The 22198-nt window shown below is 58.6% G+C and overlaps 1 protein-coding gene across 2 annotated transcripts; it reads left to right on the top strand.

Annotated features, from left to right (window-relative positions):
- Positions 1-2214: 2214 nt before the first annotated feature.
- On the top strand, positions 2215-21619 carry IKBKE (inhibitor of nuclear factor kappa B kinase subunit epsilon). 2 transcript variants are annotated; one of them, XM_056119046.1, is made up of 21 exons: positions 2215-2350; positions 3570-3685; positions 4091-4231; positions 4827-4956; positions 7096-7277; positions 7423-7583; positions 8295-8405; positions 8634-8813; positions 9201-9397; positions 10058-10122; positions 10204-10295; positions 10416-10502; positions 12467-12536; positions 12635-12747; positions 14122-14198; positions 16128-16167; positions 16834-16935; positions 18887-18983; positions 19529-19641; positions 19899-19970; positions 20957-21619. In XM_056119046.1, exons 2-21 carry the CDS (start codon positions 3599-3601, stop codon positions 20988-20990), a joined length of 2151 nt encoding a protein of 716 aa, XP_055975021.1. In that variant the 5' UTR covers positions 2215-2350; positions 3570-3598; the 3' UTR covers positions 20991-21619. The 2 variants fall into 2 exon arrangements, with proteins under 2 accessions (XP_055975021.1, XP_055975020.1); XM_056119045.1 differs by having other exon boundaries at positions 12461-12536.
- Positions 21620-22198: the final 579 nt, after the last annotated feature.

The raw sequence follows: 22198 nt of genomic DNA, 5'->3' as shown, positions 1-22198 counted from the left end.
CAACGATGGTCAGGGGTAACTCCAGGCTCTGCACCCAGGAATTACCCCTGGCAGTGCTGGGGGAGACCATATGGGATGCTGGAATTCGAACCTGGGTCGGCTGCGTGCAAGGCAAACGCCCTACCTGCTGTGCTATCACTCCAGCCTAGGAATCACTCTTGGCAGTGCTCAGGGGACCAGATGTGGTGCTGGGGATCAAACCCGAGTCAACCACAGGCTAGGCAGGTACTCTAACTGCTGTCCTATCTCTCAGGTCCAGGGAGATGGACGGCTAAGGATTAGCAGAGAGGGAGGAAGGGATACATCAAGCTTGGGGAGTGGAACTCACTTTCAGACCAGAAAGAGTGTGCAGGGATGTAGGGACCAGTCTTGCACTTCTGCCCAGGGTCAGAAGTGGGGGTCTGGCTGCTAAGCATGAACTTTGCTGGTGAGGGGACCAGGAGCTGTGACTGAGCAAGTGAGGGTCCCTCTCCACATTCCTCCCGCTGCTCTCTGCTCTGCTCAGGCCATGCTGGGTGGGAGGGTCATCTGCCCTGCAGGCTGACCAGCCAGCACCCATGCAGCTCATTTTGTCCTCACCCCACCCCCATGTCTGCCTGCAACACCTCCCTCTGGAAACTGGCCCTGCTCTTGTCTGCCACCCATCCCCGCCCCAAATCCACAAGATACCCAGGGACATGCAGGGCCAGCATGTAGGGACGGGGCAGGGGGAGAGGCGGTGAGGGTCTGTCTGTGGAGTCCTCGGCACACAGCACCTGCATTCAGGTAGGTACTGGACACACACTGCGGAGCCCAGGGGAGATGTGGAGCAGAGAGCAGGACCAGCAGGGAAGCCACCACAGTGAGGGGTGGACAGGTGACCAGGGGCCCTCTGAGGGAGGCAAGGCAGGCTTCTCGCCCAGACTCCAAGTCACAGATGGAAGCTTTGACTGGGCCCCCTCAGCCCATCACAGTGCCCAGGCGCGCTCGGAAAGGATGGGGCTCTGCACCCGAGGGCCAGAGGCAGCCCAGAGGTGGCTGCAGGCTGCGTGGCAGGGCCCTGAGAGTTGGGCGGCTCCTTAGGGTGGGGCCCGCAGGGGAAACCACCAGGTGTGGCCCCTGGAAAGTCCCCCCAACATTCTCTAGAAACAGGACCTTTTCTGGTTTTAACCATTTCTCGTCCAACTGCCAGTGCAGGCCTAGAGAGAGAGAGAGAGAGAGAGAGAGAGAGAGAGAGAGAGAGAGAAGGGAGGGAGGAAGAGACAGCACGCCCAGTGAGTGGAGGGGTGCGTTCTGGCAGTTTCAGGGGCATCCCCTATCCCTCTGTGACCCCCACACCTGTGCCTTCAGTGACAAGACCACCGTGTGCTAGCGTGTGCTGGCAGGGCCCGGTCCCTGTGGGCTCAGGGCGTGGGGAATGAAGTTCCAGCGCCTCCCTGAGCCTCCTGGGGCTGGCATCGCCTTCTGCACGTGGTCAGCCGACCTAACCGGACCCGCGCAGAGCTCAGTGCGTGCCTGCGACAGGTGCTCCGTCCTCCGGGCCCCGCCCCGGCCCCGCCCCGGCGGGCTGCCCCGAGGTTGACTGCGGCCCCTTTAAGGGGTGGGAGGGGAGGCCAGAAAGAAGGAGAGAAAGAGAAAGGGGAGAGACAGAGAGAAAGAGAAAGGGGAGAGTCACAGAGAGAGGGGAGAGGGAGGAAGGGGAGAGAGAGAGAAAAGGAGAAAAAGGGGTAGAGAGAGACAGAGAGAAGAGGGAAAGGGAGGAGAGACCGAAGACAGAGAGAGAGGGTGGGAAAGAGAGACAGAGACAGAGCGGGAGAACAGAGAGAGACAGAGAAGCAGAGACAGAAAAAGACAGAGAAAGAGAGACAGAGACGAAGAGACAGGGACAGAGAGGCAGAACAGAGACAGAGAGAGACAGAGAGACAGGCAGAGACAGCGACAGAGAGGCAGAACAGAGACAGGGAGAGACAGAGAGACAGAGACAGAGAGGGAGAACAGAGACAGAGAGACAGACAGAGACAGAGAGGCAGAACAGAGACAGGGAGAGGCCGAGAGAGGCGCAGAGACCGCGCGGGCCACCCGGAAGGCGCGGCGCGGGGCGGGCGGCGCTGGCCGTGGGGCCGGCGCGGGCGTGGGCGGCCCCGGCCGCTCCTCCCCGTGGGCGCTCCCGGCGGTCCCCGCCCGCCCGCCCGCCCGCCCGCCCGCCCGGGCCTCCCGTCTCCCGCGTCCTCCTTCCCCTCGCGGGCGCCGCGGGCCGGAAGCGCTGGGGCAGCGGGACCGACAAACAGGAAAGGGTTAAGGGGCGGCTGCCGCCGTGCATGGGGGCTCCGAGGCGCTGTCACCCGCGCTCTTTCCGGCGACCCGAGACCCAGTAAGTGGCCGCAGCCGGGCGGGAACGGAGGGGGGACCGCGGGGGCCGGGGTGGGCGGCGGCCGGGTGGGGGTCGGGGCCGCCCTTGCACCGCCTGCGCGTCCCCGCCCAGCCTTGCGGGAGTCTCCCACCCACCGGCTCCGAGGGGCGCCGGCCCAGCGTGCCCCTCCCCCGTGCAAGCCGGGTTCCCAGTGCAGGGCCCCTGGGTGCTGTTGCATGGCCTCGCAACACGCCGGGTCCCTGGTCAAATGCACAAGTGACCTCTGGGAACTGATCGCTCCAAGACGTGCGTTTCATCCAAGAGCAGAGGGCAGCGGGGCCCCAGAGCCCCGTCTGGTGGGCAAACCAACCGTGGAAGCTCTAAGAGCAGCAGCCCCGGCCAGCCCCGCTGGCAACAGAACGCCCGCACGGACAGGGCTGGACACTGTGGTCCCGTTCCTCAGAGGACATGCCTCTGGAGAGGAGCGCGCTGGCCGGGATCAAGAGTTGGAGGATTTGGGTCCCCCTCCCGACCCCCCCCCCCCCCCGTGGTGGTGTCGCAGGTGATCGCTGACCTTTGCACACTCACACACACACACACACACACACACACACACACACACACACAGGCCTGCAGCAGGAAGCGGTGTGCGGGGTGAGTGGGAGGGGAGGGGCTCATGTCGCAATCCTGGAGATTTCTGGTCCTGTGGGTGAGGCTGCCTGACCCCGGGCCCTTCCTCCAAGCACTGTTTCTGCTTCCTGGGACAATCCCAGGCCTGGGTGCCAAACCTCCTTAGAATTCTTTTTTTTTTTTTTCTTTTTGGGTCACACCCAGTGATGCTCAAGGGTTTCTCCTGACTCTGCACTCAGGAATTACTCCTGGCGCTGCTCTGGGGGACCATATGGGATGCTGGGAATTGAACCAGCATCGGCCACGTGCAAGGCAAACGCCTTACCCGCTGTGCTATCGCTCCAGCCCCAACCTTAGAATTCTTAGTGCCTGGGCAAAGTGAAATAAAAGGGGGAGTGGGGTTTTGCCTCTACCCAAGGCAGAGGAGGCTGGGGTGTGGGCCTGAGGGAGCAGACAGGCTCCAGGAGGGAGTTACCGAACCTTTCAGTGCCTGATGCCCCCGGGGCCCCTTCCCCCACCTCCCCAGTGACCCCAGGAAAACCTTGGAGACAACCCAGCCGCTACTCAAGACTGGACCCCGGAATCCCCTGGGCCTCCATGTGTTTTACAGGCAAAAGGTGGCCAGCAGTGGGACAGGAAATGCAGAGCACCGCCAATTACCTGTGGCACACAGGCGACCTGCTGGGCCAGGGAGCTACCGCCAGCGTGTACAAGGCCAGGAACAAGGTAAGCGCAGTCCTGCCTCGCCCACCTGCGCCTCACATGGGAGCAGCAAACTTTGAGCAAGTGTGACTGGGCAAGGCCTCTTTGGTTTGTCTACACACTCAGGGCACAGCCCTGGGCACGGTGCTGCCGACAGGAAGGCAGCTTTGAGGTCCAGAGTCAGGCGGGCTGGCTCAGACTCGGGGGCTTGCAGAGAACAGAGTCCTGCCAGCTCCTCCCTGCCAGCTCCAGCCCAAGTGGTGTAAGTCAGGGTATTCCTGCACCCCAGTTACTGTCAGCAGCAACAGTAATTACGATGACCCACCAGACGGACCCTTCGCCTCTCACCAGCAGGGAGTGGCTCCCCTTCTCATATCTGGAATTGGGGAGGGGTGGGTGGAGCTCATCACAGTGTCCCCCCAATGGCAGAAGTCCGGGGAGCTGGTTGCCGTGAAGGTGTTCAATGCCGCCAGCTACCTGCGGCCCCACGAGGTGCAGGTGAGGGAGTTTGAAGTCCTGCGGAAGCTGAACCATCAGAATATCGTCAAGCTCTTTGCTGTGGAGGAGACGGTAAGTGCGGGGTGAGGTCAGCAGGTGTGACTGGCCCTTGGAACTCGCTGGCCGGGGTATGAGGCTGCACGTGACAGACTTAGTTGTAGGGCAGCCCGCAGGTCCAGATCTTCAAAATGAAGAGGAAAGAATGTCAGGGCTAGGGCTGGAACAGGAGCACAGAGGGTAGGGCGTTGCCTTGCATGCAGTCAACCGGATTCGATTCCCAGCATCCCCTATGGTCCCCCGAACACCGCCAGGACTGAGTCCTGAGTGCATGAGCCAGGAGTAACCCCTGTGCATCACCGGGTGTGACCCAAAAGAATAATGCCAGGGCTAGAGACAGGTTGGCTTCAGGTGGTCCCATGAGCACCACTGGCTGTGCCCACCATCCCCCAAGAAAAAAGGTCAGGAAGTACCTGGGATGATGAGGGCCAGAAGAAGGCCTAATCCAAGAGGGCTTCCTGTAAAAGGGGCCTCAGGAGAGCAGGCTGAGCAGAGGACCAGGGAGGGAAGGCGGGGTCAGGAGTTGGGATCTGGAGAGGAGATGGTATGGGGCCAAGGCTGGGAAAGGCAGAAGGTGTCCCTGACCTGAGAGCATCCTCTGTCTGTCCAGGGAGCCAGCCACCAGAAGGTGCTGGTGATGGAGTACTGCTCCAGCGGCAGCCTCCTGAACGTGCTGGAGAGCCCCGAGCATGCCTTCGGGCTGCCCGAGGAGGAGTTCCTGGTGGTACTGCGCTGTGTGGGTAAGCCGCCCCCAACTCCCACTGGGGTCCCCCTTGTCTCCTCAGAGTGGCCATGAGGGCATAGTCCCAGAGCAGGAGGCCCTTCTAATGTCTAGTCTCAAGAACTTTCAGAAGCTACATGACGTCACTCCCAGTCCCTGACAGACATGGAGGAAAGGTCAGAAGCGAGGGTCTGGGTCGTGCTGACCAGTATTTTAAACTCCAGCTTTAATCAAAATCCAGGGCCAAGGGGCTGGCACGATAGCACAGCAGGTAGGGCGTTTGCCTTGCATGCGCAGCCGACCTGGGCTCGATTCCCAGCATCCCGTATGGTCCCCCGAGCACTGCCAGGAGTAATTCCTGAATGCATGAGCCAGGAGTAATCCCTGAGCATCTCCAGGTGTGACCCATAAAGAAAAAAAAATCCAGGGCTAAGGGTGCGCTTAACGGTGAGCTCTGGCTTTGTGTGTGAGGTCCTGAGTGTGATTGACGCCTCCACCACACACTCAGCAAAGTGGAACAGGTTGTATTCAGGTGTTGACAGAAGCAGTGATGGGCAAGTGGACAGGCAGGCAGTTACTTCTCAGTAGCCCTCAAAGGGAGGCATTTGTGACTCTTGAGACATCAAGGGTGGGATGAGAAGCTTCTCTACTGCACAAAGCCAGTCACTACTCATCCACCGTTAAATCTACTGCCCCAAACCCTAATGCCCAAAAGGAGAGAGAGAGAGAGTAAGAAGGAAGCAGGGGGTGGGATGGGGTGGGGGTGGCGGGAGGGGGACATTGGTGGTGGAAAATGGTGCAGGGATAGGTGTTCAATCACTGTGTGACTGAAATTCAATCATGAAAGCTTTGTAACTTATCTCATGGTGATTCAATTTTAAAAAACTAAATAAATAAAAATCCACTGCCCCACGGTTCAGAGCATCTGCCCTGAGCCGGGAGGAGTGTGGTGAGAGGCCATGGGAGAGTAGGCTTCCTGTGGGGGAGCTTGGTAGAGTTCAGAAGACGGATAAAGTGCTGTTTGCATCCGTGTTGAGGAAGTGTCTGATGAGCGAATACAGGGCAAAAGTGCTTGCCTGGCATGTTGCTTGTCCCAGTTGATCTCTGGCGCTGCATTTGTTACCCAAATGCCACCAGAGCCAAGAATAGCCCCTGAGAACCAGGAAGTGTGGCCTCAAACCCGCCCGCTCCCCCACTCCTCCAAAAAATATGGTCAGTTTTTTCTTTCAATGATAGACTATTATCATCATTAAGGGGATGGGGGAGAGGAAGACTGGGGCTGGAGCCATAGTACAGCGGGTAAGGCACCTGCTGACTGGGTTCAATCCCTAGTACCCTAGATGGTCCCTGAGCACTTCCAGGAGTGACTCCTGAGCGCAGAGCAAGGAGGAAACTCCCAAAACAAAGCAAAACAAATCCTAAAGAGGTAGTACGGGGGCTGGAGCAATAGCTCAGCGGGTAGGATGTTTGCCTTGTACGCGGCTGACCCAGGTTTGATTCCCAACATCCCATATGGTCCCTTGAGCACCGCCAGGAGTAATTCCTGAGTGCAAAGCCAAGAAGTAACCCCTGTGCATTGCCGGGTGTGACCCAAAAAGCAAAAAAAAATAAAAAGAGGTGGTACAGAGCCCGGCAAGCTACTGAGAGTATCTCACCCGCACGGCAAAGCCTGGCAAGCTACCCATGACGTATTCAATATGCCAAACACAGTAACAACAAATTTCACAATGGTCACATTACTGGGCCTGCTCGAGCAAATCGATGAACAGCAGGAGGACAGGGCAACAGTGCTACAGAGATAAGGCCCTTGCATTGCCTGCAGCTGACCCACCACCACTACCCCCAAGGTGGTCTCCTGAGCACCAAGCCACACCCCTTAGCACTTTGGGCTGCTCAAAACATGAAGCTAAAATAAAGTAATACTACTAATAGAAACAAACAAATTGGGAGCACCTTCAGGGAGACAGCACACAGCCTCTCAGCTTCTTAGGGAGGCCTGAGGGGGCCCGAGCCCCCGAGTCCCGGCACCTCTTCCCATGTCCTGTGTCCATGGCTGCCACTCTTTCCCGTGGCCCTCTCAGCCCCGGGAACTTCCCCCGGGTGCCAGGAGAGCCCTCCCCAGGATGAGCCGCAGCCCCTGGGCCGTCCCCCCACGCAGTGGCCGGCATGAACCACCTGAGGGAGAACGGAGTCGTGCACCGGGACATCAAGCCTGGAAACATCATGCGCCTCGTCGGAGACCAGGGCCAGAGCATCTACAAGCTGACGGACTTCGGGGCCGCCCGGGAGCTGGAGGACGACGAGAAGTTTGTCTCCATCTACGGGACTGAGGAGTATCTGGTGAGCAGGGCACTGAGGGCCTGCCCAGCCCTGTTGCCAGGGCCCCTCTGTGGCTCCTGTGTGTGACCTCCAGTCAGGGGCGGGGCGGGGGGGGCGCCCTGGGCCGGGCCTGCTCCATGCCTGCTCTCTGCCCCTCTCTCCTCAGCACCCTGACATTTACGAGCGGGCAGTGCTTCGCAAGCCCCAGCAGAAGGCCTTTGGGGTCTCTGTGGACCTCTGGAGCATCGGCGTGACCCTGTACCATGCAGCCACAGGCAACCTCCCCTTCATCCCCTTTGGGGGACCGCGACGCAACAAGGAGATCATGTACGGTGGGCCACGGGGCAGGGAATGGGCCATGACTGTCCAGCCTCAGCCCCTGTTCCCACCCTCATCCCTGACCTGGGGTCTCTGTTTTGCTTCCTGCTCTCTCCCTCGCTCCCCCCACATCTCAGCTCTGTCGCAGAACCCGGCCTGTGCTAGTCCCAGGGGTGAGGTCCTTTCCAGCCTTCTGGAGAGCGAGCATTGTTCCCACGAGGGCACTCCCCTGGAGCCAAGCCACCAGGGTGAAGGGGCAGGATGGCGGTACACCCCAAATCAGGGCTCCCCTCTTCCCCTCACCCGCCCCCTTCCCCCTCGCCCTCCCCCCTCCGCTGCATGGAACAGTATCTGGGCTTTCCCCACTGTCGCATAGGAAAACACACATCTTGGGTATGACTCGGTAGGTCATTTTGGGAAATGGTTTCCATGTTCCCAGGCTCCAAAAATAACTTCAAAATCATACCAGGTAGCAACATGCGGAAAGAAGAAGGGCACAGAGAATGGGGAAGGCTATGTGAGGGGTGAGGAGGTGCACAGGCCCAAATGGGGACCCCCAGGGCGAGCAGGTGGCCTTGGCTGAGGACCAGGACCCCCACACACACACTCTCCCTGGGAGAGGCTGGCTGCCTGGAACTGAGCCCTCCCCGCTGAGCCTGCCACCCCTGGAGACCTGATGACGGAGACCCGCTGACTCAGCTCCACCCTCCACACACACAGGTACCGCATCACCACCGAGAAGCCGGCCGGAGCCATTGCAGGCATGCAGAGACGGGAGAACGGGCCCCTGGAGTGGAGCTACAGCCTCCCGGGCACCTGCCAGCTGTCCATGTGAGCAGGCTGCGGGGGCAGAGCCCACTGTGCCAGGTGGCAGCCTTGGGGCATCCCGTTCCTTCGGGTGGGAGGCAGCCCCGTCTCCTGCTGGCCAGCCTCAGGCCCCTGCCTGCATCCCAGCACCTCCGGTTTCATGTAGGCCCTCCCGGGGGAAGCCCCCATGACCTCCTCAGGATGGGACACCCAGAGGCCTCTCCCTGATGGTCTCCGTGTCCTGGTGGGCAGGGGGCTGCAGAATCAGCTGGTGCCCATCTTGGCCAACATCCTGGAGGTGGAGCAGACCAAGTGCTGGGGCTTCGACCAGTTCTTTGCGGAGACCAGTGACATCCTGCAGCGCGTCGTTGTCCACGTCTTCTCCCTGTCCCAGGCCCTCCTGCACCATGTCTTCGTCCACGCACACAACACGTGGGTGCCCCGAGCGGCTGAGCCTCGTCCCACAGAGCACTTGGTGGGGGAGCTTAGAAACAGGGCCCTCCGAGTCTCTCCCCTGCATGGAAAAACACGCTTTCCACCCAAATTGGGGTGAAATGCAATTTTGTATTTAACACCTGCCAGACTGTAGAGATTCCGAGTATCACATAAGCTCTAAGTCTCTGGGGAGCAGGGGCGTGGGAGGGAGGGATGCTCGGTGAATCTGAATGGGAGTGTGGTGGGAAGAGGCGTGGATTCTGCCCCTCCTCTGCCTCCATCCACTTTTGACAGACAAAAAAGCACCAAGTCCTCCCTTGGAAGACCCAGGCTTTCTCTGGGGTGAGCACCTCTCTGCTCACCACTTTCTCTCTGCTCCGCCAGGATTGCCATCTTCCAGGAGGCTGTGTGTGAGCAGACTGGCGTGGCACCCCAGGACCAGGAGTACCTCTTTGAGGGTCACCTGTGTGTCCTTGAGCCCAGCCTCTCGGCCCAGCACATTGCACACACGACAGCAAGCAACCCCTTGACCCTGTTCAGCAATGCCAGCGAGAACCCCACGGGACTTACCTTCAGGGATCGTGAGTAGCCCAGAGGCTGCCTCCCTCTCCTCTACGCACTGTCTCAAGGTCCAGGGCGGCATCCAGTTTCCTTTGGGCCCCTGAGGTACATTTGGCAGATCTGGGCTGTAATTCTGCAGGTGCTGCTGAAATGCCATTGGACCACTCTGGACCTCACAGCATCTCCAGAGTGATGGAATAGGGAGATCTAGATGCGGCGGGATAAGGCTGCGCTTGCCTTAACCCCTCTATCATTACTCTGGGTCTAGTATATCTCTACCAACTGTGGAAAGGAGTAGGGTCGGGACTTTAGTCCTTTTGTCCTCCAAGTTTTAGCAAAAATGTCACTTCATCTCATTTGAATGGTGCCGACTTTTTCCTGGAGAGCTCCTTCTCTAGGTCTCCAAGGCCGGGAAGGAGAATTAACCCTGATACCCTAAATGTGGAGATGGTTTTAACCCTTTTGCGGCATTAAAATAAGAGAGGCCTTCCCGTTTGTAGTTCTCCAAAGTAGACACAAGGGGGCAGTGAGAGACCACGTTCGTAAAGAAGCAAATTACAGCGTTGGAATGTGGGGCTCCGGACTCTTAGGGAGGTTGAAGGGAGATTGGTCCTGATGGTGCGTGAGCTAGAAACGCACTCAGCGTTCACCTAGGACTCAGACTGGGTCTTTACCTGCAGCTGCCCTGGATGTCCCCAGGTTTGTCCCCAAAGTGGACGTGCAGTCAGATTACAGTACAGCCAAGGTGAGGTGCGGACCTCAGGGGTGGGGGCAGGACTGAGCAGGGCCCGTGTTTGAACCTGACCCGCCTTCCCCTGTGTCCCAGAGTGCACTGGGTGCTGGCCACCAGGCCCTCCGGCTGGCACGGACCCTGCTGGCTGGGCAGGAGCTAATGCTTCGAGGGCTGTACTGGTTCGTGTGAGTCCCCCCTGAAACCCAGGGGAAGGTGGGCAGGTGGGGCAGGGGGTACAGCCCAGACCTCCTCTGTTCATGGTGGGGGCCAGGGGAGCAGGTCCTGACCCTTGTCCCGTTGCGCAGGGAGATGCTGCAGGCCACAGGCCGGAAAACCCTAGACGTCACGCAAACAGCCCTCCTCTTCCTCAGCAGCAGCCTGGGCACTGAGAGGTGAGTGTCCAGCTAGGGCGGGGACACAGCCAGTATGGCTGACCAGTCCAGATGGTCTGAATACGCGTCTCCCTTGCACAGAGAAGCCCTGCTCCAGACTAGAATGGGTCAGCCTGCCCCCCACCATCCCTCACCTGAAGAAGGCCCCCAACCCCCAGCAGCACCCCTCCAGGGCATCTCTCCAATCAGCGTGCCCAGAGCTCGTGCTCCACTGGTTCAGTCTCCAGGTTCCTTGGCCTCTGGGCTCAGACGGTCCCCACTGGCTTCGGGTCCTGTGGAACTCCATGCCTCCCCTCTTGACTGTTTGGGGGGGTGGGTGTTAGATGGGAGAAGGGTAGGAGAATAGCCGGAGCAGAACCCTGCTGACACGCAGTTCCAGTATGGCCTAGGTGGTGAAGATGAAGACATACCTCCCCCCCACCCCCGGCCAGGGTCCTCCCCATTGCTTCCTCAAGCCACTCTCTTTCCCTGCCTGACCTCTCTCCTGGGGGGCGCCCCCAGTGCCCTTGCCCTTCTTTCCTGCACACCTCCAGGCCTTGCCTCGCATCCCAGTCACCTGCCACTGTGCCACGGTGGAACTGGACTTGTAGTGAGCGAAACGGCATCCTACTCAGGGCCAGGAAGGAGCTTATCTCCTCACAAGGGAGACGGGAGCTTGAGTGAGCGTGGACAGGAGCTGCAAGGCTGGCAGCTGTGCAGGTGGCGAGCCCAGGCCCTCTGCCTGCCCGGGCTGCACCCCATCCCCTCTGCCCCCCCAGGACCCCTGCCTTGGTCACTCCTCCATCCAGACCCCGGAGGCAGAAGGGGAGCCAAGCTCCTGCTTCATTCCTGGACACTCCACCTCTGCTCCCCGCCCCTATTCCAGAGCCCAGACACATAGGACTTTTTATTCCTAATTATGAGTGTTCATTCAAGAAGTGAGGCTAGTTGTCGAAAGTTGGGAAAAGCAGATGGGCAAACATGAGCTTAAAGTAGCCTGTCATCCGTGTCATCCGCCCAGGAGGGGTTGTCCAAGTGCCGTGGCAGCGTTTATCCTTCGCGAGGTTCTGTGTGAGTGAGTGTCAGCTGCCCCTCGGGAGAGCTGCCTGTGCTGGCCTCCAGTCACACTTTTTTTTTTCCCAGCTGGTTTTCTCCAAACTGGGACCCAGTCAAAAAGCAATGCCGATCCCCTTAATGTCCTGACCTAAGCAGGTTGCCCTGCCTTTAGAGTTGCCCTGGTTCAGAGGGACACCCCCATAATCCCACCTTCCAGATTCTTCTAGAATTTTAAAGATTCTTCCAGAATTCTCTGGGTGGCATCTGGCTAGTACTTGCCCTGTGTTTCCTATATACAGAGTTCTATGCTCAGTGGAGTGAGGTCCAATATTCAGGGATAGAAACCTTATAAGGAATGCAGGAACACTTCTAGCCCAGCTGGTTCTGGGAGTGGCCATTGTCTCTCTTGAGCAGATTCTTCTCCCTGTGAGTCTGTGGGTGTTGTCTTGGCTGCGCAGTCATTCGGTGTTGATTTAACACTGCCCAAGTTGATCCTTCCGCTGGGGCCAGCACGATGCTCACTAGGGGTTCAAGTCCTGGCAGCTACTCGCCAATGAAACATATCCTTCCCTGAGCAATAAGCTAGCTATCGTGAGATAGTTTCCCGGGAAAGGGCAAGGAGAGTTTCACTCTTTTCCGTTGGTCACACATTTTCCAAGTAAAATCCACAGCTGATTGTTTCGTGTAGCTGAGCTCTGTTCTCGGGTCAAGCTGTTTCAGGCCCCTCACTCAGCCTTTGTTCCTTGCAATGCCCGGGGAGAAGGGCGCTCCTCAAGCGGGTGCCCCATTTCCAACCGAAGACTCCCTCAGAGACCTCAAAACCAACCCCCAGTGAAGTTAACCCAGGATGCCACCGCCAGCATGCATAGGGAGCGCCTCTGCCCTCTAGCCCCCCCTGGAAGGTTTCCCTGTCTCTTCCCGAGGTTCAGCAGTGCGGCTGGGGTGCCCGAGCTGCCGGAAGTGAAGAAGGCTGCAGAGCTTCGTTCCAGACTACAGACGGTGAGAGGTGGGGCCGCCGGGGCGGAGCTGGGAACCGCCCCCCAGAGCCCTGCTCAGGAGCCCCCCGCCCTCCCCCCACCTGCATTTTGACCTTGCAGCTGGCGGAGGTCCTCTCCAGGTGTTCCCACAGTGTCAGAGAGACCCAGAGGAGCCTCAGTGCCCTCAGCGCCCAGCTGGTGGAGAGCCGGGACCAGGTACATGCGGACAAAAGGTCTGTGGGCGTTTCTTCTGGGGGGCGGAGGGGGGAGAAAGGTAGACACCTCAAAGGGTCCAGCTTTGGTCCCTCTGTCGTTAACTTAGCACAGGCTGGGGGGCACCCTGGGTGGGATCAGGAACCAGCCAGACCTCCCCTGAGACTGGTCAGAAGGAAAAGGACCTGGGATCCCGCCCCACTGGGGATTCAGAGAGGGAATTAGGAGTCTGAACATGTGCAGTTGTCGCAGAGAACAGTTCTCTTCCCTTTCTGAACCCTCTGGGCCTGGCTCGGGTCTCTCTCGAAATGTTTACTTACATCCTCTCGCTCCATATGGTGCTGACTCCCTGAGCCCCCTTTATAAATGATCACACTTTCCCGAGAACCACCCCCAGCCCACCCCCAAGCCACAGCCACCTGGGCTTCAGGTCAGGGCTGCCCACCTGAGCCCGTGGCGTGCAGAGGGGTTGACAGGTCCACCTGCTCACTCTGAGCAAGCCACGAGGTACAGGGGAACGCGGGGCCACAGCTTGAAACTCAGAACCCCGAGACCCATCACAGGCTTTGTTCTGGACTCTTAGTGCACCAAGGCCGGCTTCGGCTGACTAAGACATCCTGAGTCCAGTCATGCTGGACCCAGAGTTGAGGCTCTGAGTCTCTGGAGTCTGAGTGTGGGAGGGGCGCATGCCACACCCGGTAGGAATGTTCCAGATATAGCGTCTTTGTACAGTTAGCTTTCGGAAATCAAGGGCGATGCTTCGTTTCAGCACTTTGCAGCCCAGGCCTGTGGATAGACTGAAGTGAGGTTCTCTGATGGAGCATGGCAGGCTCCTGATAAGTTTGTGCTCTGCCCAGAAATTCTCAAAGTGGCTGTAACCACAAAACGGTGCCCGGAAACTCAGGCTGGGCAGGGCAGGAGAAGCCCTGCCTCCTGGAGGGAGTAGAAACCTGATTCCTTTGGGTCTGCTGCACATTTCTTTGGCACATTATTTCAGCCCTTGCTAAGTACCAGGAAAGCACTGCCCACTGCTTCTGTCCTGGCCCAGTAGGCTGAGAGTGGCCTCTGTCCACTCACAGCAGCCCTCACTGTGTCTGTCACTTGCAGCACAGACCAGGGTCCCTCCCAGAGTGGGCTCTGAAGCCTTCTTGGTGGCACACAGCGTCTATCCTGTGGCTTACATAGCATGTTAGGCATGGGCATGGGTGTAAGAGAGAAGGAAGAACCTGAGAAGGAATGATGAATGGCTCAGGTTGAGAGATCAGAGTCTCCGCCCACTCCCAGATTGGTCCTTCAGACAGTGATCAGCTCCTGCAAGTCCTCCCCCATTACCCAGCTCCCCTCCCCCGCCCCCGTGTGGTTCTCCCTTCACTGGGCCTGTCTCCTGCTGCCAGCATCCAGCAGATTCAGTGCTGTGTGGACAAGATGTTCGTCATCTACAAACAGTTCAAGAAATCCAGACAGAGACCAGGTGAGCTGGGGAGAGCAGAACAGTCCTCCCCGCCTTCCTGACACCCACTGGCCCGAAATGCTCCGTGTGGTGGGGCCTTCAGAGCCCCCTGTGTGCGGGAGCTCCAAGGCCCGCTCCCTGAGCTGTGGCCTCTTCTTTGGAAGAAGATGCGTCCGCAGGCTGCAGGGTACTTGACGGGACTGGACAGTCTCCTGGACCCAGGTTTTCGGGAAAGATGGGGTGGTCTGGAGTATCCTGAGTCAAATCCTGGTCCCCATAGTGCCTTCTCAGCACCAGACGGCAGCTGCTCTGGCAGCTGACTGTGGCCTTTGCCATCCTGGAGCCAGCTAGAGACTCTGGGATGAGGCTGCCAGGTACCGGCTGCTTTGGGTTTAGCAAACACTCCAGACACCCAGAGCCAGGGCGCAGTGCCCCCTGCTGGGCAGCCTGCAGCAACCTCATTGCCAAGTTCCCTGAGTCCCTTTAGAAATACAATGACAGTCGCAGGAGAAATTTTCCATTTTCTAATAGCAGAATTTAAAAAGAAACGCATAAGATTGTATAATAATAGATTATCTTCAGCGCAGCACATCCAAATGATCACTTCACATTTTTAGTATAAACAAGATTATCATTTTAATTTCACTTATTTATGAATTTATGGCGGCTAGAGCGATAGCACAGCGGTAGGGCATTTGCCTTGCACGCAGCCAACATGGCCGACCCGAGTTCGATTCTTCCGCCCCTCTCGGAGAGCCCAGCAAGCTACCGAGAGTATCTCGCCCGCACGGCAGAGCCTGGCAAGCTCCCCATGACGTATTCGATATGCCAGACACAGTAACAACAAAGTCTCCAATGGAGACGTTACTGGGCCCGCTCGAGCAAATCAATGATCAATGGGAGGGCCTTTACTTTACTTTACTTACTTTATGAATTTATGTGGGGAGTCTGCGTTACCTCTCCACCTGCCTGCTCACTGCTGGGGGTGCCCGGGATGGAGCCCAGGACTACCACGTGCAAATCTGGACTCGGCTTACAGTGCATCTCACCACCTGACCTGAGTGCTCTTACCACCCTCTCTAGGAGCTGCAAAGGAACGTTTATTCCTGCTGATCTTGCAGAAACCCCCTTTAAAAAAAAAAAGCTTTAAAATAAATAACCCTTGCATGCCAACACTTGGTGTTGAAAGAAGCTATTTGGGGCAATGCTCGGGACGTTTGAGGGCTCCTTCCCTGTCCCGCCTGGCACATGTCAGGAGGGGAGCTCTTCCTTTCCTCGTGTTCCTAGAGGAGACAGGCCTGCACTCGGCACAGTGGCTCAGCGGGCTGAGTGCAGGCCCCAGAGGCCTTGGGCCGATGGAATAGCGCCTGACCCGGAAGGGGCAGCCTCTGGAGTCTCCTGAGTTGAGGAGGGCAGCAGGGCTGGGGCAGGTCCCTGGCTGTGTCCAAAGGGCTGTTGGGGAGTGAGAAGCCAGGCTGATCAAATGCCCTGAGGCCCATCTCCCATTCGCTTCCCCCAGATCCCCACCTATCTGCCTCCCTGGAGCCCGCTGGTGCTTCTGCTGAGTCTGCAGGCCCCTTGAGGCTGGAGCAATAGCACAGCGAGTAGGGCGTTTGCCTTGCACACAGCCGACCTGGGTTCGATTCCCAGCATCCCATATGGTCTCCTGAGCACTGCCAGGAGTAATTCCTGAGTGCAGAGCCAGGAGTAACCCCTGTGCATTGCCTGGTGTGACCCCCCCCCAAAAAAAAGGTCTGCAGGCCCCTACCTCACCCTAATGCAATAGCCTGGGTGTCAGGTGCACTCTTGGTGCCCCGGCCTGTGAGGTGCTGTGGGACAGGCTCCGGGCTGGCGGTCCTCAACTTTGTAACTGCCCCTCCCCCCAGCCTTTGTGGCTGTTTGTTTTCTTGACAAAGTCCAGCTGACATGGTTCTTCTCTGTTCCCTCCAGGGCTTGCCTACAATGAAGAACAGATTCACAAGCTGGATAAGTGAGTGGCCCGTCCCCCGGCAGGCGGGTGAGCAGGACAGGGCCACCAGGGCAGAGAAGCTGTCTGGGCCAGACCAGAACCGGAAGTGCTGGCAGCCCTGACCTCAGGCCCCAACTTGACCCTGGCAGGAGAGAGGGTGGCTGGGTCTAGGGCAGTCTCTGCGGCCCGGATGGAGATGGAATAACTGGATACAGTACCCTAAACTTGCTTCAAGCTCAAGCAAGATGTTTTTAAGATTTCCTTCCCTAATTGTCCTCAGCGGTTTCCCGCCTCCTGCTTCCCATCCGCCTGGATGTTCCCTCCCACCACGCCTGTCTCCTAGGCACTTGCCTCCCAGGAGCCTCTCGGGATGTGATTCTTCCGCCCATCCCTTCTCCCAGTCTCCTGCTTCCCTCCTCTGTCTCTCTCTCCCTATCCTCTTGGGGACTTAGATTGCTGGTCTGTGCACCCCAAAGGAGGGCTTGGTCCTCCCTTCTCTCCCCTTTGGTGTGTGCCACTTACCATCACATTGAGCCCCACGGCTCAAATTTATGACACCGTCCCTTCCTGTTTGGGGCCCAGGGACAGAGCATGCGTGGTGAGATGGTGGAGACCCCAGGGTTGCATGGTTCGTTCTGAAGCAACTCTGCTGCTGATCTCTGTGCCTGGCCGTCCCTCTCTTTTCAGAGTGAATTTTAGTCACTTAGCCAAAAGGCTCCTGCAGGCGTTCCAGGAAGAGTGTGCTCAGAAGTATCACGCGTCTCTGGTCACGTATGGCAAGTGGCTGAGGTAATGACCTGCCCCCCACCCTCCCGGAGCACATGGACCCCGGGTTGGGCTCTTCTCACCCCAGCCCTGTGCTCTGCACATAAGCTACACACAGTCCCCCGGGAGAGCAGACAGCAGAGGAACCAGGCAAAAAACTAGGCAGTCTTCAGGGGGATCATGTACCCCCCCACACCTTCTGTCTCACAGTCTCCCCTGAGCACTAGACACTCTCACTGCGTTTCACAGATAAGGAAACTGAGGTTTGGAGAACAAGCTTCTACCATGCTGTCATACAGTGGTAAATAGTGGATCTGGGACAAAATATGGGGTGTCCACCCTCTAGGGTGAGGACGCACTGGTTGGTGGGCTTCTGTGTGGCTCCACTTGCTCTCCCAGGAGTTTGATTTCTCCCTTAGGCCAGCCCCTCATGCCTGCTTGTGTCCCCTCAGGGAGGAGAGGGCAGTGAGCGGCTGGTGCTGAGACCCACAGACCTTCACAGTCATGTTTACCAGCAGCTTGAGACTCGGGCACTCACCCTCTCCCATATTAGACTCCAGTTCTGATTCACCTGGGTTTGGGATACTGGTGGGATTTTTTTTCCCCTTGCGGTTAGGGCATTTGCCTTGCACGCGGCTGACCCGGGTTTGATTCCTCTGTCCCTCTCGGAGAGACCAGCAAGCTACCGAGAGTATCCCACCCGCACAACCGAGCCTGGCAAGCTCCCCGTGGCATATTCGATATGCCAAAAATAGTAACCACAAGTCTCACAATGGAGACGTTACTGGTGCCCACTCGAGCAAATCGATGAACAACGGGAGGACAGTGCTACAGTGCGACAGATGTTGCATTAGGATGTCTCTGTTCCCGTCTCATATTGTATGTTTCAGGTGCATATATGCATGTGTGTTGTGCAAGTGTGTGTAGACCATGCTGATGCACCAGAAGTCCAGTCCTCTCCTTCTTCAGCGACCCCTTACCTAGTTGGTTGACCCAGGCCCCTTCCCTTATCGTGGCCACTAATTTCTCCAGCACTCTAGAAGTTTATTTTGTTTTCATGTAGCTAGTTTCTTGGCTCTGGAGTTCGCCCAACTGCAGATGTATGCCAGCCTGTGGGGTTGTCCTCTGGACTGATCTTACCACACAGGGGCCATAGAGTTGCAGATGCCAGAGTCTCACCTTCTTCTTCCGAGTCTTTTAGCTGCTTCTTAGGCTGTTTCCCACTCTTGTCTACCATGACTAGTGCTGTGAAAATCGTGTGAAGGGTGGGGAGGGTGTTGGGGGACAGCTGGAGACCAGGGGATCAGCCACTTAACAGGGGCCATGGTTAGGGCCAGCCGAGAATCACTGTTCGCTCTCCTGTGTAGCCAGGGCTGGGCAAATTGCTCTGGAATTTGGTTCCTTCCTTTGTGCAGTGGGAGCATCCATGCTCACTCCCTGTGCAAGGGAGAGAGAGAGAGAGAGAGAGAGAGAGAGAGAGAGAGAGAGAGAGAATCCTAAGAATCTTGACCTTGGGCTAGAGAGAAAGCACAGCGGGTAGGGTATTTGCCTTGCACGCAGCCGACCTGGGTTCGATCCCTGGCATCCCATATGGTTCCCCGAGCACCACCAGGAGTAATTCCTGAGTGCAGAGCCAGAAGTAACCCCTGAGCATCGCTGGGGGTGACCCAAAAAAAGCAAAAAAAAAAAAAAAGATAGAACCTTAACCTCAGTTTTCCCTGGAAATGGGAACAAGGGCAGGTCCTTGCGGAGACCCTGCTCTGGACTTGCTCGACCCCCTGGAGCCTGGTGTGGCCCCGGGCTCCAGCCCCAGCTCCCACTGTGATGCTCAGCTGTGAGAAGCACCCGAGAGCACGGGCACAGTGGGCAGGGCCGGCTCTGCTGCCGCCAGCTCCTGCCATCACACCTCGGAGTTCCCTTCTCTGGGACCATGTGGCGGGCGTGGACACCTGGCTGACTTTCCTCTGCTCCCTAGGGAAGTGCATGAGACCAGGACCCACCTGCGCCTCATTGGCTGCTCCGTGGCGGCCTGTAACACAGAAGCTCAGGGAGCGCAGGAGAGCCTCAGCAAGGTCTGGATCTTCAGGGGCCCCAAGCACCGGGTGTGCAGGCTGCGCCCTGTCCAGGGAGAGCGTCTCTAGACTGAGTCCCACCCACCCGGTGGGTGGAGTGTCTCTGGGCCCTCAGAGACAGGGGTGGGGGGAGGGGGGAATGGAATGAGGAGCAGAGACACTTGCCGGCCACCTCAGTCCCCAGACCTGCACTCTGCCAGGCTCATGGGGCACATGGCGCTGTCCTCTCTGAAGAAAGCCCAGGCAGTTCTGGGAGGCCGCCCTCGTGGCCACAGGGAAGTGTTGTTCCCCAACCTAGCCCAGAGCTGGGTGCCCACTGCCCCTGCCCTGCACCGCTCAGTCCAGGCCCGTCTGTACGGTGGAAGAACTCGGCCCACAGGCTGTTGGCCCATGCCAAATGCAGATGCCTGCAGGGGGTTGTGCCAGTGCCCTTGAGAGCCTGGGGGATAGGCCTGCAGAAGACAGGCTATCACCCGGCATTAGCACCCCCGCCCTCCCACATGAGCGGGGTCATGCCCCCTGACCAAAGCGTGGCTTCCTTTCAGATCCTCGACCTGCTGTCTCACCAGCTCCTTCAGGATCAGACCAGGAGTGCGCAGGCCTCGCCTCCCCTCACTGCTGCTTCTCCCAGCCCTAAGTCTGAGGGTCTCATCTTCCAGTGAGTGCAGAGTGAGGCTGGATAGGGGGCCCCAGGTGGGGGTGGGCGCTGAGGTTAAGGCCTTAGCGGGGGAAGAACTGTGGCGGACCCTTGGGGGAGGCAGGGGTATGGCAAGGGAGGCAGGGGTGTGAAGGGGGAGGCAGGGGTGTGTGAGGGGAGGCAGAGGTGTGGAGGGAGAGGCAGGGGTGTGGAGGTAGAGGCAGGGGTGTGCAGAGCACCCCGGCCTGCTGTAGAGTCACGTCTGCCCGTGTTGACAGCATGCAGGAGCTCTGCGAGAGTATGAAGCTGCTGGCCTTCGACCTCCAGGACAACAACCGCATCATCGAAAGGTGAGATGCGCCGGGACCCTTCCAGCCCCGCATGGGTGCGGCAGAGCCTTGAGCGGGGGCACGGGAGTCCCTCTGTTGCGTGGGCCTTCATCGCAGGCCCTTGAGAGGTGCATGGTCAGCAGCTGCTGGAGAGGGGCTGGGTGATTCCACGGGAGAAAACTGGAGATTCACAGGAGGGGGCTCCACTGAGGCAGCAGACCACAGGCCAGTCAGCACGGCTGGGAGAGGGTGGCACTGCCCCAGCGCCGGACACAGCCTTCACCCCCTGTCTGTCACGTCCCAGATGGGAGCCAGAGGGGTTGGGAGCAGATGGACAGAGCTCAGCCCAACCCCACTCTGGCCCTGCCGGGTCCCTGCTGTCCTTCTCTGTGAACTCCTGCCCATCCCCTTTGCCCCCTGGCGTGAGGCCTGAGTGGGCAGGCGGTAGGGGCCTGCATTGGCCCCCGATTTGAGGGGTCCGTGAGCTCAGGAGGTTTCTCTGCCACCCTCTTCCTGCCCGGGAGAATCCAGCCTCTAGAAACCTACTGAGGAAACTCCAGGCTCCCCGCAACGATTTTCCCAAATAGCCCTCAAGGACAGGAAGTCCTAATTTTAGTGCTGACATCAATTTTCCTTCTGTGATTTGTGGTCTATTTACAGATCGCTCAGATTTATTTTAGTGAATGTGTGCTTCCTCAGAGCTGCAACCAAAAAGTCAAAACAGCCTGCTTTAAATTCCTTTCCTGCCTGTCCCCGGCTGCTCACACCATTTACCCAGGCCCTTCATGGGTGCAGACCCTGGGGCGGCCCTCAGAGGCCGTGGGTGCCTCAGGGGGCACCTCTGGAAGTCCCCCAAGGGGTTCTAATGTGTAGTCAGAGTCTGGAGTGCGGGACGGGGGTCAGAGCTGCCACTGTGAGCGACCCTGGCTCCTGTGAGTTGCTGCTGTCGGGGGCAGCTGTGCCCACGGGCTGTGGGTGAGGGGCGCTAACTGCCTCCTTGCTTGCAGGTTAAGCAGGACCCCGTCAGCGCCCGGCATCTGAGCTCCAGGGGAGCAGAGGCACACAGCAGCCCTGAGCACTGCTCTGCTCTTCAGCCCTCGAGGTGGGGCCAGCACCGGAAGCTCTCTGGTCCCTTCGCACCAGCTACTACCTCCCTCAGGCCTGAGAGATGGCCCCAGCCTTCCAGACCTTTCCATGGACCGTTGTACAGCGGATGCTGGGCTGCCTGGCAGAAACTTTGTTGGGAGCCTGTCACCTGGCACGACTGAACGGCTGGTCCGAGGATGAGGCTCTGCCAGGCCCTCAACTACCCCTCTGCTTCTCACGGGACAGAAGGAGGTCCCTTGAGGAGACCCCCCCCCCCCAGGCGTTTCCCCGGGTGCAGAGTACTTGTCTTTCTCTCCTACGGGGTTTCCTTCCCTAGGACCCAGGAGTAGGAGAATTCCCAGCCGGCGACTCTGAGGTGTCTCGCAGCCCAGGAAAGTCCAGAGCCCGGGTTCCCTCTGTCCCGAGTCTGGCCATGACTAAGAGGGGGAGGCTGGGGGTGCCAGTGCCTGGGACCCCTTTCCTCCTCCCTCCCGGTGCCCCAGTTCTGGATCTGCAGCCGGTCTAGTTCCTGGTAACCATGGCCTTTTGCAAGGGGTGACAGCCCTGAGCAGCCTAGGACTGAGTCCTCAAGTGGAATAAACATGGCCTTCCTGCGACCTGCCTCCCCCTCTCTTCCTCTCTTCCTCTCTGCCCCCTCCATCCCCCCTCCCTCTCTCCCCACTTTTTCCCCTTCCTCCCTACAGGTGGGAGGCAGGGATCTGGGTGTACTGGGTCTCTGGCAGACTTGGGCACAGACAGACTGGGAAACGGAGTTGGGAAGTTCCAGGGGACAGCCTGAAGGCACTTCTGGAGTGCCCCTTCTCTTTTTCCAGCCTGTCAGAAGGGGTGAAACTTGGGAAGGAAGATGTCTTCTTTGGGGGGACAGAAGGTTCTCCCAAATAGTGCTCAGGGTGCTTGGGGGCCACTTCTGGGTTGGCAGCTCACTGCAAGCCTGAGGAAGTAGCGCTCTTGGTCTGCAGGGAGGCACTGAGGATGCAGGCATCCTGGCAGTGTTTGGGGAACCCTGTGGCGTCAGGCGTGTGTCTTAACCCCTGCACGGCCACTCTGCCCCGGTTTATTTCCTTTAAACCCCACACTGACCACCTGAGGCTGTTCTTCTTCCCTCCGTGCCCTGCTGGAAGCTAGTGTTTCCTGAGTGCTGG

This window comes from Sorex fumeus, unplaced genomic scaffold (assembly GCF_029834395.1).
Source record: "Sorex fumeus unplaced genomic scaffold, SorFum_2.1 ptg000039l, whole genome shotgun sequence".
Taxonomy (NCBI): Eukaryota; Metazoa; Chordata; class Mammalia; order Eulipotyphla; family Soricidae; genus Sorex; species Sorex fumeus.
The sequence above is the reverse complement of the archived record's forward strand: the minus strand, read 5'-3'. Positions and strand labels throughout refer to the sequence as shown.

Excerpts from the sequence above, each read along its gene's own strand:
- IKBKE (XM_056119045.1), top strand. The coding sequence starts at position 3,599 with ATGCAGAGCACCGCCAATTACCTGTGGCACACAGGCGACCTGCTGGGC. Across the intron at positions 8,814-9,200 it reads TTCGTCCACGCACACAACAC|GATTGCCATCTTCCAGGAGG; the intron begins GTGGGTGCCCCG and ends CTGCTCCGCCAG. Across the intron at positions 19,642-19,898 it reads TCTGAGGGTCTCATCTTCCA|CATGCAGGAGCTCTGCGAGA; the intron begins GTGAGTGCAGAG and ends CCGTGTTGACAG.